Below are 12,602 nucleotides of genomic sequence, written 5' to 3'. Positions count from 1 at the left end.
CGACCGCCACTGCCAATTAGTTCTGTACTGCCAAGTGTTCTACTTCCAACACTTCCATTTAATAATCTTGCTCCTTTTCTTTCTTTTTATTCCTCAGTGTAGCTTCGCTGTTGTCATGTGACCTCAGGACGTAAAGTCACCAACTCCAAACTGTAAATTGAGGAAGTGCTCAGTAGAAAGTTTAAAGAAGCTGAAAATAAAGAGCTCAGTCAGAGTCAGAGTCTCTACAGCTCATAGCTTCATGTATCATAAAGAAACAAAAGTATGTGAACATCCACAATGAGTTTAACTTTAAATAAATATTTCTTTATTTACACATATACACATTTACATTTACGTAAAGACTTTAAAAAGTGCATTATGCGTAACAAAGTACCTTTTAATTAATTTAAAACACATTTCATGTCTATTTCTGCTGAGTGTCGCAGGATAAACAGACTATATTGTTTTTGAAACTGTTGTGAGTGGCGTCATTAAGATTTAGCTGTAAACTGGTTCAGACCTTAATCACGTCCTGCGTGACGACGTCATGATGCATGTCTCATTACAGAGATCAAGATATGAGACTTGAGCAGCTTCTTCACTTCGTCCCAGCTCACAGTGTCCTACCTGCTGCAGCACCACAGCACCTCTGACAGGTGAGTCAGCACCACAGTGGACCTGGAACCAGAGAAATAGTCCTGCAGAAGAACCAGCTCAGTCCTCAGGGATCCATCCAGTGGGTCCCCCCCACCTCCCCAGGTAGTTTCTGATGATGACCTGTGGGGCGGCTTCAGAGGAAGAGTCCTGCTTTCACAGATGAACCATATTGTGCTCTTGAGGCTCCTGATGCAGCTTCAGGAGCTTCAGTTTCTGAATGTACAGACAGCGACAGACAGACAGAAGAGCTGCTGCTGCTGCTGCCAGTCCCAGTCCAGCATAGAGCCCCGGCCTCCCCCGGCTCTCTGGCTCTGGTTCTGGATGTGGCTCTGGAGTCAAAGGTTTGGGCTCAGCTGCTGTAAGGAACATTGAAAGAACAAGTGTGATTTCTCATGTCTGCACCATGTCTGCACCATGTCTGCACCATGTCTGCACCATGTCTGCACCATGTCTGCACCATGTCTGCACCATGTCTGCTCCATGTCTGCACCATGTCTGAGTCCACTCACCTGTGATGTTGAGGGAGAACGGTTTGACCTTCCTGCCGGATCCAGTCAACATCCTACAGCGATACCGACCCGAGTCGTTCATCTGGACTCTGGACACGTGAAGCCGGACTCGTCCTGTTCTCAGAGCGTCTTTGTCGCACTGAACCCGTCCTGCAAACTGCTCGTGTGGAGGCTCCTTAATCATCCTGAATATGTCGTCCAGATGATAAAACACCTTCAGCTCAGGGTCCATGAGACAGTGGATCTTCAGGGAGGAGATGGAGATGTTGGCTCTGGACGAGAAGCACCATTCCACTGTGACGTTACTGCCCTCCACTGCCTGGATATCCAGAGCCCTGTCATGACACTCAGTCACTCCTGAGAGCAGAAAGAGAGGAAGAGGAGCAGAAATGTCATCCACTGTTGGGCTGATGGTTCAGGTGCTGAATCACAGGATTATTAACATTATGAAACACAGATAAAACTGACTGATCCTCTCTGTCGCCGCTCCAGGATCTGCTGTTCCGTTTGCTTTGCTTGTTTCTACACATTCATGTCCACTAAAAGTGGCCCGTTTGCAGGATGTTGATGATGATAAAGTCTGCAGCTTCTCACCTGCTGCACCACAGAACAGCCTCACAGCCAGCAGACACAGCAGAGAAGAAGCCGTCCAGCCCTCCATTCTTCAACAGGCCGTCCTGAAACAAAGTGAAACACAGGAGCAGCAGCTCTTATTACAGGTGAACATGTAGGAGCAGGCAGGGGGGGCAGGGTTCAGAGGGGGGGGGGCAGGAACAGGAACAGACGCATCCAATAGGACATGCATCACTGGCTATACTTCAGCTACTGGACATTTAAAAATATCTTTATAAAACATGGGTTGAAAAAAAAACCAAGTTAAAATCTTGTTTTTCAGCCTAAAGATGAATAAAAACACTTAGTGAAAAAATTCCTGACTGAGGTAAGGATTTCCTACTGCCTCCTGAACGCACTATGCCCATATTTACACCAATCCGCCAGAAGTGTTTGAGAGTTAAAGACTCTCTACAGTCACATTTACAGCATCCAGCCGGCAGTTTGAACAGTGACTCTGTCTCACATCAGCTTTCTCCAGAGAGAAGCTTCAGGAACAACATTACATCTCCAGCGGCTGAGAAAGAAGCTTCAGATTCCCTCTGCAGCCTCCGTGTGTTCTCCCTTCACTCGTTCACTCTCACTGAACACTGATAAAAGCAGGTTTCCTGCAGTGGGAGCTTGGTCCAACCTCCACTTGTCCCTGTGGACAGAAAACCTCAGAGACTTTGTTGTAAACTCCAGGGTCCAGTTTTCTATCACATGTTTGATGGTCTATAAAGAAGATGCTCCTCCATGTGTTCTCCACACAATCCTCTTCTATTCTATAATTAAAGTGTCCAGTTTGTTACTGACTTACTGCATCAGAGCCAAAGTGATTTTTACAAACATGTTGCTCATTAAATAATCAGAATATATTCAATAAAAGCAGTGAGAGATGTGATGATACTGAGATCAGTTACTGTGTGACGTTCGCGAACGAGTCGAGTCTTTTGAATGGCTCTTTTAAGTGAACGATGAGAACTGATTCGCAGTTACGAGCCGTTCTTATATGCAAATTGCCCGTGCTGCCTTCATGTGTCACCCGTGTGCCCCACGAAGTCTGAGTTGTCCACGCTGCCTTCAAAGTAAAGTAAAGTAGTTCAGGTGAACACACATCAGGTAGTTTAGTTTTAGTTTTAGTACAAGTTTGCATTCACATTTTTATCATGCCCTCATTTTTATTCTAGTTTTATTTATATTTTTTATATACACATATATATATATTTATTCTTATTTATTATTTTCTTTTTTTTCTGTATTGTAAAAATGTTCTTGTGTGGAAAATTTTGCAGTAAAGCTGTTCTGCATGGAAGTTATCTGCAGCCTGCCTAGTTTTTATTGTGCCACAAAGTTTTTTAAGTGAAGGGAAAATTCAAAGTAGTGATCTCACTGTCAGAGCATGTTGGTTTGGCACCATCTTATAGAATGATTACAATGAAAACACAAGCCAAATGAAATTATAATCAATATTTCAGAATAACTCCCACCAATAGAGTATATATTGGTGGGATGTGTAAGTTTGAATTATTCTGAACCAAATCTTATCTTATAACTACTACCAGTGATTGTTTCCTTGATAAAAACGAGTTACCCCCTGGTTGACTTCTAATAAATATTATTGTTAAAATAAAATTGACTTACTGCATCAAAGACAAAGTGGTTTTTACAAACATGCTGCTCATTAAATAATCCGGAATATATCAGAATATATATATATATATATAATATCCCCCTATGGGGGGTCAATAAAGTATATCTTATCTTATCTTATATATTCAGGATATCAAGTCTCTCTGATCTGAAGCAGCAATAAAAGCAGTGAGAGATATGATGACACTAAGCAGATCAGTTACTGTCCCAGAAATAATGACAGACAGAAGAAAACCTACCTGCTCCTGGAGAAACACGCATCAGACACACTCCTGCTGAACTACTGTATCTGTATGAGCTGACAGGCGTTTTATAGCGTCTGTGAGACACTCCTCTCGCGTGACTATGACCTTGATATCCTTCCGCAGACGCTTTAAAACTTGCCGCCAGCGGGAAACTGTGGGTAAAACTATGACCTCGATATCCTTCCGCAGACGCTTTAAAACTTACTGCCAGCGGGAAACTGCGGGTACAATTTCATATGGTCTCTCTCTGTTCAGCTGGTGGGGGCTGGCTTTTAACAATACAGAAAAAACATGAAAATTATAAATAAGAATATATATATTAAACAATATAAATAAAACTAGAATAAAAATGAAGACATGATACAAATGTGAATGCATAATTGTACTAAACTACCTGGTGTGTGTTCACCTGAACTACTTTACAAACAGGAACTCAGCTCGTTGACTCGAATCCCCATCAGAACAATGGAAACAAGAACAATTAACTTTTCTTCAGTCGTTAATATCTCCTACTGTCTGACTGTAAATCTCTTCAGTCCAGTCAGGCGGCACTCACTAATATCTCCTCCCCTGATGCTGCACATCTGTAGCTGCATTCAGGTGAATGGAGCGTGCTGTGGACAACTCATACTCATGAGTCATTAGTCGTTCAGGTGAAGGCAGCGTGGACAGCTCAGACTCGTGGGGCACACAGGTGACACATGAAGGCAGCGCAGGCAATTTGCATATATGAACGGCTCGTAACTGTGAATCGGTTCTCATCGTTCACTTAAAAGAGCCATTCAAAGACTCGACTCATTGTTATATTTCTTTATTTATCAGAAGTCAACCAGGGGACACAGTTTATCAAGGAAACAATCACTGGTAGTAGTTATAAGATAAGATTTGGTTCAGAATAATTCAAACTTACACATCCCACCAATATATACTCTATTGGTGGGAGTTATTCTGAAATATTGATTATAATTTCATTTGGCTTGTGTTTTCATTGTAATCATTCTATAAGATGGTGCCAAACCAACATGCTCTGACAGTGAGATCACTACTTTGAATTTTCCCTTCACTTAAAAAACTTTGTGGCACAATAAAAACTAGGCAGGCTGCAGATAACTTCCATGCAGAACAACTTTACTGCAAAATTTTCCACACAAGAACATTTTTACAATACAGAAAAAAAAAGAAAATAATAAATAAGAATAAATATATATATATGTGTATATAAAAAATATAAATAAAACTAGAATAAAAATTAGGACATGATAAAAATGTGAATGCAAACTTGTACTAAACTACCTGATGTGTGTTCACCAACTTTACAAACAGGAACTCTGCTGCTTGAGAATCCACATCAGAACAATGGAAACAATAACAAGTGACTCACTCTGACTCATTTTGTGGGGTTTTTTCAGTCGCTAATATCTCCTCCTCCCTGATACAGCGGTAAATCTCTTCAGTCCGATTGGGCACCGCTCACTGATATCTCCTCCCCTAAGTTAGCTGCACATATATAGCTGCGTTCAGGTGAAGGCAGCATGGACAACTCAGACTTCGTGGGGCACACAGGTGACACATGAAGGCAGCGCGGGCAATTTGCATATAAGAACGGCTCGTAACTAATTTCCTTTGGCTGGTGTTTTGGTATGTGTAACAAACCACCCTTGACAGATGTGGGTTGTAATGTGAGAAAACGCATGATTGATTTTGTTGAAGTTTGTTTTGAGACTAGTTAGCGCAGATAACTGAGACTCATGGTGCGCGCAGGTGACTCTTCCCTTCACTTCACTTCACTTCACTTCCCTTCCCTTCCCTTCAACCCTCTGCAGAAGGTCTAAGAGGAAAAGTCACTTTCTGCTGTCTTCTACTGTTTTAGGAGGTTTTTGCGAATCCAGACTTCCTCTACTGCAGGCGCTCCTTAAATCTGGCCACTTTTTTCATCCTCCTGGAGACTTTCTCTGGTGTTTTGGACTATTTCTCTGGTGTTTTGGACTCTTTCTCTGGTGTTTTGGACTCTTTCTCTGGTGTTTAAACACCTGTGGTTTCTCCAGTTCCTGTCCTCAGTAGCAGCGGGTGCTGCCGTGAGCTGCTCCCCGTCTCAGAGCTCTGACAGGCGGTCAGAGTCTCTGCAGGAAGACGGAGACGCTTTAAACCGGAGTTCAGCAGGAGTTTGTCTGCTGCTAGTTTCTCCAGGAGCAGGTAGGTTTGTCCCACAGAGGAGGCAGGAACAGATTCTGATCTCTTCCTGATAACACTGCATATATAGTTTTTTACCTTTATGTCATGTAGAAACAAACTACAGTGTGTTGCTTTCAGGTAATCAATAAACTGCTACAGAGAAAATGAACATTTCTGAATGCAACAAAAACATTTTGAAAAAGACGCTGGGTTGAAGGTTAATTTTTCTGTCCAGAGGGATAAGTGGAGGTTGCAGCACTCAAATCATGGAAGTGGAACTCTTTCATACATGAATTATGATCCTTACCTCAGTCAGGATTTTTTATTAAATGTTTTTATTCATCTTTATTCATGAAAAACAAGATTTTAACTTCTGTTATATAGTCAGTGATGCATGATGTACACTTCAGTGGACATGTCCTATTGGATGCATCTGTTCCTGTTCCTGCCCTCTGAAGCAGTGTCTGCCCCCCCCCCTCTGAACCCTGCCCCCCCCCTGCCTGCTCCTACATGTTCACCTGTAATAAGAGCTGCTGCTCCTGTGTTTCACTTTGTTTCAGGACGGCCTGTTGAAGAATGGAGGGCTGGACGGCTTCTTCTCTGCTGTGTCTGCTGGCTGTGAGGCTGTTCTGTGGTGCAGCAGGTGAGAAGCTGCAGACTTTATCATCATCAACATCCTGCAAACGGGCCACTTTTAGTGGACATGAATGTGTAGAAACAAGCAAAGCAAACGGAACAGCAGATCCTGGAGCGGCGACAGAGAGGATCAGTCAGTTTTATCTGTGTTTCATAAAGAAGATTCTCCTCCATGTGTTCTCCACACAATCCTCTTCTATTCTATAATAAAAGTGTCCGCTTTGTTCCTGACTTACTGCATCAGAGCCAAAACCGGTCTTTCAACCCCTTGTTGAAAATATGGGCTTGGCCCTATTGTCCCCGCCCTCCAGAATCCTCTCCCTTCTCTGGAAAGCACCTTGTGGGCTGCAGTGGAGGAAGTCTGAGATACTCTGGCAGCCATTTCTCACTAAAAACCCTCTGAAGACAGTAGACGACAGCAGAAAGTGACTTTTCCTCACAGACCTTCTGCAGAGGGTTTGTTTGTCCCACTGTTGCAGCAGCTGAAGCTTGTCTGGTGACTGGAAGTGAAGGGAAGTGACCATCAGTGTTTGTCTGGACTCTCTCAGTGACATGGAGCTTTACGCTGCTTCACCTTCAGTATGTGTAAAGGAGCTGTGGGACCTTCCTCCTCCTCACCTGAGGGGTGACACAGTGCTGCTCCTCTTCATCACTCAGGTGAGCACATGAAGCTTTTGGTCTCATTTACTGTTTCAGTCCTCTGTTAGTCTCTTTGATCGCACACCTTTTAAACCTGACTCTCAAGCAGACAAAAGTTTTCATATTTCGGTTTTTATTGAATTTACTTTGGTCTAAATCTCAAAATCAGGACCAGTCAGAGAGAATAAACATGTTTTCAGCTCACACTTTAGTTTGTGGATCAGTCAGTGCTTCCCGCTTCAGTCTTTTTAAACTGCTCAACACACTCTCGCTGCTTCCTCTTTCTAAAACTTTCTGCTCATGAACAAAAGTCAAACACACTGAAAGTTGTTTTCCAGTGAATCAGACCACTGAAACGTTTCATCCTGTAGATCTGTTCACATTGAACCGACAGACTTGTAGAGAAACACCTAAAGGTCCATGTTATGAAGTTCAATAACCTCCTGAGAAGAAAAAGGCTTTTCATACTTCCCTGTTTCTCATAATGCAGGTTTCTGCGATGGAAGACAAACATTACAAACACACTTCCCTCTCAGATCTTTGTCACCTGAGGACAGGATCTACATAGAACCGGATTTTGTCCTTATGTACGAAAAAGTGGGAGGTGTTCTTTAAGCCGAGATTTTCTCCGAGGTTTTGTCCTTATGTACGAAAAAGTGGGAGGTGTTCTTTAAGCCGAGATTTTCTCCGAGGTTTTGTCCTTATGTGCGAAAAAGTGGGAGGTGTTCTTTATGCCGAGATTTTCTCCGAGATTTTCACCGAGGTTTTTTTTCGGTCTATACTGTGGGAGGTCTTTTGTTTAGAGGGAGGAGGTTAGGGTTAAGGTTAAGGAGGAGCTTCTCACAGACGGATGCCGAGATTTCCACCGAGGTTTTTTCGGTTTATACTGTGGGGGAGGAGCCTCACAGAAGCTTTAAAACTCCTGTCAGCCTCCACAGGGAGAGTAGTTCACCAGGAGTTTGGATGCTGCTTGTTTCTCCAGGAATAGGTTGGTTTTCATCTGTCTGTCATTATTTCTGGGATCTGATCAGTATCATCAGATCCCTCACTGCTTTTATTGAATATATTCTGATATATTCTGGATTATTTAATGAGCAGCATGTTTGTAAAAACCACTTTGGCTCTGATGCAGTAAGTCAGTAACAAACTGGACACTTTAATTATAGAATAGAAGAGGATTGTGTGGAGAACACATGGAGGAGCATCTTCTTTATAGACCATCAAACATGTGATATAAAACTGGACCCTGGAGTTTACAACAAAGTCTCTGAGGTTTTCTGGAGGTTTTGTCCTTGTGTACGAAAATGTGGGAGGTCTTTTTTTTTCTCCGAGATTTTGTCCTAAGTTTTCTCCAAGATTTACTCTGAGGTTTTGGTATTTGCCGAGATTTTCTCCGAGATTTTTTCCGAGGTGTTGGTTTTCTCCCAGGTTTTGTCCTTATGTACGAAAATATGGGAGGTCTTCTTTACGCCGAGGTTTTCTCCGAGATTTTGGTATTCTCCAAGGCTTTTTCCGAGATTTTTTCCGATGTTTTGGTATTTGCCGAGATTTTCTCTGAGATTTTCTCCGAGGTGCTGGTTTTCTCCAAGGTTTTGTCCTTATGTACAAAATTGTGTGAGTTCTTTTTTTTCTCCCATATTATCTCAAAGGTTTTCTCCGAGATTTTGTCCTTATGTACGAAAATGTGGGAGGTCTTCTTTACGCCGAGATTTTCTATTCAGCAAGCAGCATTACATCTATGACCCTCACTGTCAGCTGTGAGCCTGGTGAAGATTCAGCAGCAGAAATAACTCAGCTGTGTTTGCACAGTCGTGGATTTGATCTCATGTGTATTGATTAGTTTCCTATTGGATGCGTCTGTTCCTGTTCCTGCCCTCTGAAGCAGTGTCTGCCCCCCCAACCCCCCCCCCCCTCTGAACCCTGCCCCCCCTGTCTGTCTGGAAGCTCCTACATGTTCACCTGTAATAAGAGCTGCTGCTCCTGTGTTTCACTTTGTTTCAGGACGGCCTGTTGAAGAATGGAGGGCTGGACGGCTTCTTCTCTGCTGTGTCTGCTGGCTGTGAGGCTGTTCTGTGGTGCAGCAGGTGAGAAGCTGCAGACTTTATCATCATCAACATCCTGCAAACGGGCCACTTTTAGTGGACATGAATGTGTAGAAACAAGCAAAGCAAACGGAACAGCAGATCCTGGAGCGGCGACAGAGAGGCTCAGTCAGTTTTATCTGTGTTTCATAATGTTAATAATCCTGTTTGATCCTGTGATTCAGCACCTGAACCATCAGCCCAACAGTGGATGACATTTCTGCTCCTCTTCCTCTCTTTCTGCTCTCAGGAGTGACTGAGTGTCATGACAGGGCTCTGGATATCCAGGCAGTGGAGGGCAGTAACGTCACAGTGGAATGGTGCTTCTCATCCAGAGCCAACATCTCCATCTCCTCCCTGAAGATCCACTGTCTCATGGACCCTGAGCTGAAGGTGTTTTATCATCTGGACGACATAGTCAGGATGGATAAGGAGCCTCCACACGAGCAGTTTGCAGGACGGGTTCAGTGCGACAAAGACGCTCTGAGAACAGGACGCGTCCAGCTTCACCTGTCCAGAGTCCAGATGAACGACTCGGGTCGGTATCGCTGTAGGATGTTCACTGGATCCGGCAGGAAGGTCAAACCGTTCTCCCTCAGCATCACAGGTGAGTGGACTCAGACATGGAGCAGACATGGTGCAGACATGGAGCAGACATGGAGCAGACATGGTGCAGACATGGAGCAGACATGGTGCAGACATGGAGCAGACATGAGAAATCACACTTGTTCTTTCAATGTTCCTTACAGCAGCTGTTGATGAGCCCAAACCTCTGACTCCAGAGCCAGAACCAGAACCAGAACCAGAGCCAGAGAGCCGGGGGAGGCCGGGGCTTTATGCTGGACTGGGACTGGCAGCAGTAGCAGCCGTTGTTCTGGCTCTCTGTCGCTGTCTGTACATTCACAAATGGAAGCTCCTGAAGCTGCATCAGGAGCTACATCCTGAGGAGCTACATCTGTGAAAGCAGGACTCTTCCTCTGAAGCCGCCCCACAGTTCATCATCAGCTGCTGTCCGCTCTGCCTGGGGGGGCAGAAGGAGGAGCTTTATGTACATAGATGAGGTGTCTGCTGCTCTGAAGAGAAACCCACTGGATGGATCCCTGAGGACTGAGCTGGTTCTTCTGCAGGACTCTGAGCAGAGAAACAGTCCAGCTGAGACCTGGTGTCTCAGAGCTGAAGGGCTGTTTCTCTGGGAGCTTCACAGACTTCTACTGCAGCCACATGAGGGAAGGGAGGACTGTTTTCTGTCTAACAGGGTGAGAAGCTCTGTGTTAAACAGAAGTTCTCCTCTGACCGTCAGTCTGCTCCCACACAGAGAGAGAGAGGTCCCATGTTACACATAATGCACTTTTTAAAGTCTTTGTAAATGTAAATATGTGCTGATTAAATAAAGAAATATTTATTTAACGTCAAACTCATTGTGGATGTTCACATACTTTTGGATTCTTGGTGTTTGTTTCTTTATGATACATGAAGCTATGAGCTGTAGAGACTCTGACTCTGACTGAGCTCTTCAGCTTCTTTAAACTTTCTACTGAACAATTCTTTAATTGACAGTTTGGAGTTGGTGACTTTACGTCCTGAGGTCACATGACAACACTGAAGCTACACTGACGAATAAAAAGAAAGAAAAGGAATAAGATTATTAAATGGACATAATGAAATATAGATAAGAGTGTTTCCACATTGCAGTGAGATTTCCATTGGACTGAAGTGCTGCTCTTCATCCAGCAGCTCAGTGACCCTCCTCATCCTCAAGGAGCCACATGTTTCCTGCTGAAGGTGGATTACACACTATTATATATATCTATATATGCAGATGATGAGTTACTATTCATGTAGAATATCTTCCATCCAGTCTGAGCCAAAGACTGACCTCTGCACCGTCTCTGCTTCAACCGCTGGCGCCATCTTGTGGCAGATGTATAATATCTTCCAGTCTGAGTTTGGGCAACATTAACATCAGTGAAGCTCTTCAAATCCATCTTCAATTATAATCTGGATTAGCTCAGATTATTTCTTCCTGCTTTGACTCCAAGAAGTTTTGTAGGTTTAAAACATAAAGATAAAATCAGCTGATCTTTAATCGTGTTTCCTGCTGAGAATAGTGACAAAAACCAGTGTGGGATGAATGAGACATTCTGCTGATCAACAAATCCTGATAATGTGATCGATCCAATCAGATGATGTGTGACGGACCTGCAGAGTCCCGCTGATTCAGAGAATGAATGAATGAATGAATAAACACTTCACGTCACTCTCTGGGCTCCCTGCTTGTTTTTATTGGTTTTTAATGCAACACAAAAGCGTCTGAATCTCCGTCCAAGCAGCAGATGTGTCCACTAAGAAACACACCAATAGATCTGTGAAAAAAACATTTACTCCAACAACGCAGGAAAATGTAAAACTGTATTGGAATGCGGCCCAAACATGGAACCTGAGCTGGACTGTGTTGTACTTCTTAGTCTCACCACTAGGTGGAGTAACTGTCCTGAACGAGGCAGCTTCTCTATAAAATGAGTAATAGAAGAAGAAATGTGCTACAGGTGACCCAAAACCGGCAGAATTCAGGAAACACAAGAGAGCAAGTGAGTGTAGAAAGTTTCAGACGTGATGAGAGCTCAGCTGATAACTAATGACGATCACTTCTGCATTACGGAGGAGCTGCTTGATGTTAGCAGGCTAAAGAGCACCAGGACAGGTGAGGATGTTTCTGAAGCTGTGCCAGGTGCAGTTGGCATGATGGGACTTAAATGGGACGAGCTGTGTGGAGGTACGACGGATGGAGCTCCAGCTGGGACAGGTGAGCGCAAAGGAATCTACGGTGTCCGCCGAGGGGCAAGAAAGTGGAGGTAAGGCTGTTAATTTGAGCACCAGGGCTCTAGCACAGACTATTTCAAGCTTCCCTCTCTGATGCTGGTGCTGGTTAAGTCATGTCTCTGTGCTGCAGCGGTTTTATTCCCTGAGATCAGAAATGGACCAGTTTTGAAGAGAGAAGGACTCTTCATGAGCTCAGTGATCCTCTGGTTGGCATTTTTAGTGGATCTCACTGAACAAGAGCCCACAAGGCAAAGAGCAGCTTGTACCACAGCTAATAAATGAAAGCCCACTAATGGAAAGGCTGTTTTTTTTCAGTTATCAAGCAGAATTTACCTACATTTGATTGATTCCCCTCTAGTGATAGCGATAGTGATAGACAGAATAGCTCACTTCTAGTTAGTGGCCCAGCCCTTTGTATGTGTTTCTGTATGTGGCCCTGAAATGAAAAAAGTCTTGTTTCTGCCACAAGATGGCGCCAGCGGTCGAAGCAGAGGTCAGTCTTTGGCTCAGACTGGATGGAAGATAGAATAGAATATCTTCCATCCAGTCTGAGCCAAAGACTGACCTCTGCTTCGAGGAGGAAGTGTTCTACTGAACACTTCCATTTAATAATCTTG

At 43.8% G+C, this 12,602-nt stretch overlaps 2 protein-coding genes across 4 annotated transcripts; one reads left to right on the top strand and one right to left on the bottom strand.

Annotated features, from left to right (window-relative positions):
* Nucleotides 1–792: 792 nt before the first annotated feature.
* Nucleotides 793–7,174, bottom strand: LOC139223210 (programmed cell death 1 ligand 1-like). The gene is made up of 4 exons (XM_070855184.1): nt 7,064–7,174; nt 1,743–1,825; nt 1,149–1,505; nt 793–995 (listed from the first exon to the last, which is right to left on the bottom strand). The coding sequence occupies exons 2-4, from the start codon at nt 1,807–1,809 to the stop codon at nt 793–795; spliced, it is 627 nt and encodes a 208-aa protein (XP_070711285.1). The 5' UTR covers nt 1,810–1,825; nt 7,064–7,174.
* On the top strand, nt 5,795–10,573 carry LOC139223107 (programmed cell death 1 ligand 1-like). Of its 3 annotated transcripts, XM_070855055.1 has the most exons (5): nt 5,795–5,830; nt 6,370–6,452; nt 9,086–9,168; nt 9,416–9,772; nt 9,915–10,573. In XM_070855055.1, exons 3-5 carry the CDS (start codon nt 9,102–9,104, stop codon nt 10,124–10,126), a joined length of 636 nt encoding a protein of 211 aa, XP_070711156.1. In that variant the 5' UTR covers nt 5,795–5,830; nt 6,370–6,452; nt 9,086–9,101; the 3' UTR covers nt 10,127–10,573. The 3 variants fall into 3 exon arrangements, with proteins under 3 accessions (XP_070711156.1, XP_070711157.1, XP_070711155.1); XM_070855056.1 differs by lacking the exons at nt 5,795–5,830; nt 6,370–6,452 and adding an exon at nt 6,812–7,102 and having other exon boundaries at nt 9,918–10,573; XM_070855054.1 differs by lacking the exons at nt 5,795–5,830; nt 6,370–6,452 and adding an exon at nt 6,812–7,102.
* The last annotated feature ends 2,029 nt before the right edge of the window (nt 10,574–12,602 follow it).

Source organism: Pempheris klunzingeri, chromosome 23 (genome assembly GCF_042242105.1).
Source record: "Pempheris klunzingeri isolate RE-2024b chromosome 23, fPemKlu1.hap1, whole genome shotgun sequence".
Lineage (NCBI taxonomy): Eukaryota > Metazoa > Chordata > Actinopteri > Acropomatiformes > Pempheridae > Pempheris > Pempheris klunzingeri.
This window is presented reverse-complemented; position numbering and strand designations above follow the sequence as displayed.

Coding starts and splice junctions, on each gene's coding strand:
- LOC139223107 (XM_070855055.1), top strand. CDS start 9,102: ATGGAGGGCTGGACGGCTTCTTCTCTGCTGTGTCTGCTGGCTGTGAGG. Junction 9,169..9,415: donor GCTGTTCTGTGGTGCAGCAG/GTGAGAAGCTGC, acceptor TTCTGCTCTCAG/GAGTGACTGAGTGTCATGAC. Junction 9,773..9,914: donor GTTCTCCCTCAGCATCACAG/GTGAGTGGACTC, acceptor TGTTCCTTACAG/CAGCTGTTGATGAGCCCAAA.
- LOC139223210 (XM_070855184.1), bottom strand. CDS start 1,809: ATGGAGGGCTGGACGGCTTCTTCTCTGCTGTGTCTGCTGGCTGTGAGG. Junction 1,506..1,742: donor GCTGTTCTGTGGTGCAGCAG/GTGAGAAGCTGC, acceptor TTCTGCTCTCAG/GAGTGACTGAGTGTCATGAC. Junction 996..1,148: donor GTTCTCCCTCAACATCACAG/GTGAGTGGACTC, acceptor TGTTCCTTACAG/CAGCTGAGCCCAAACCTTTG.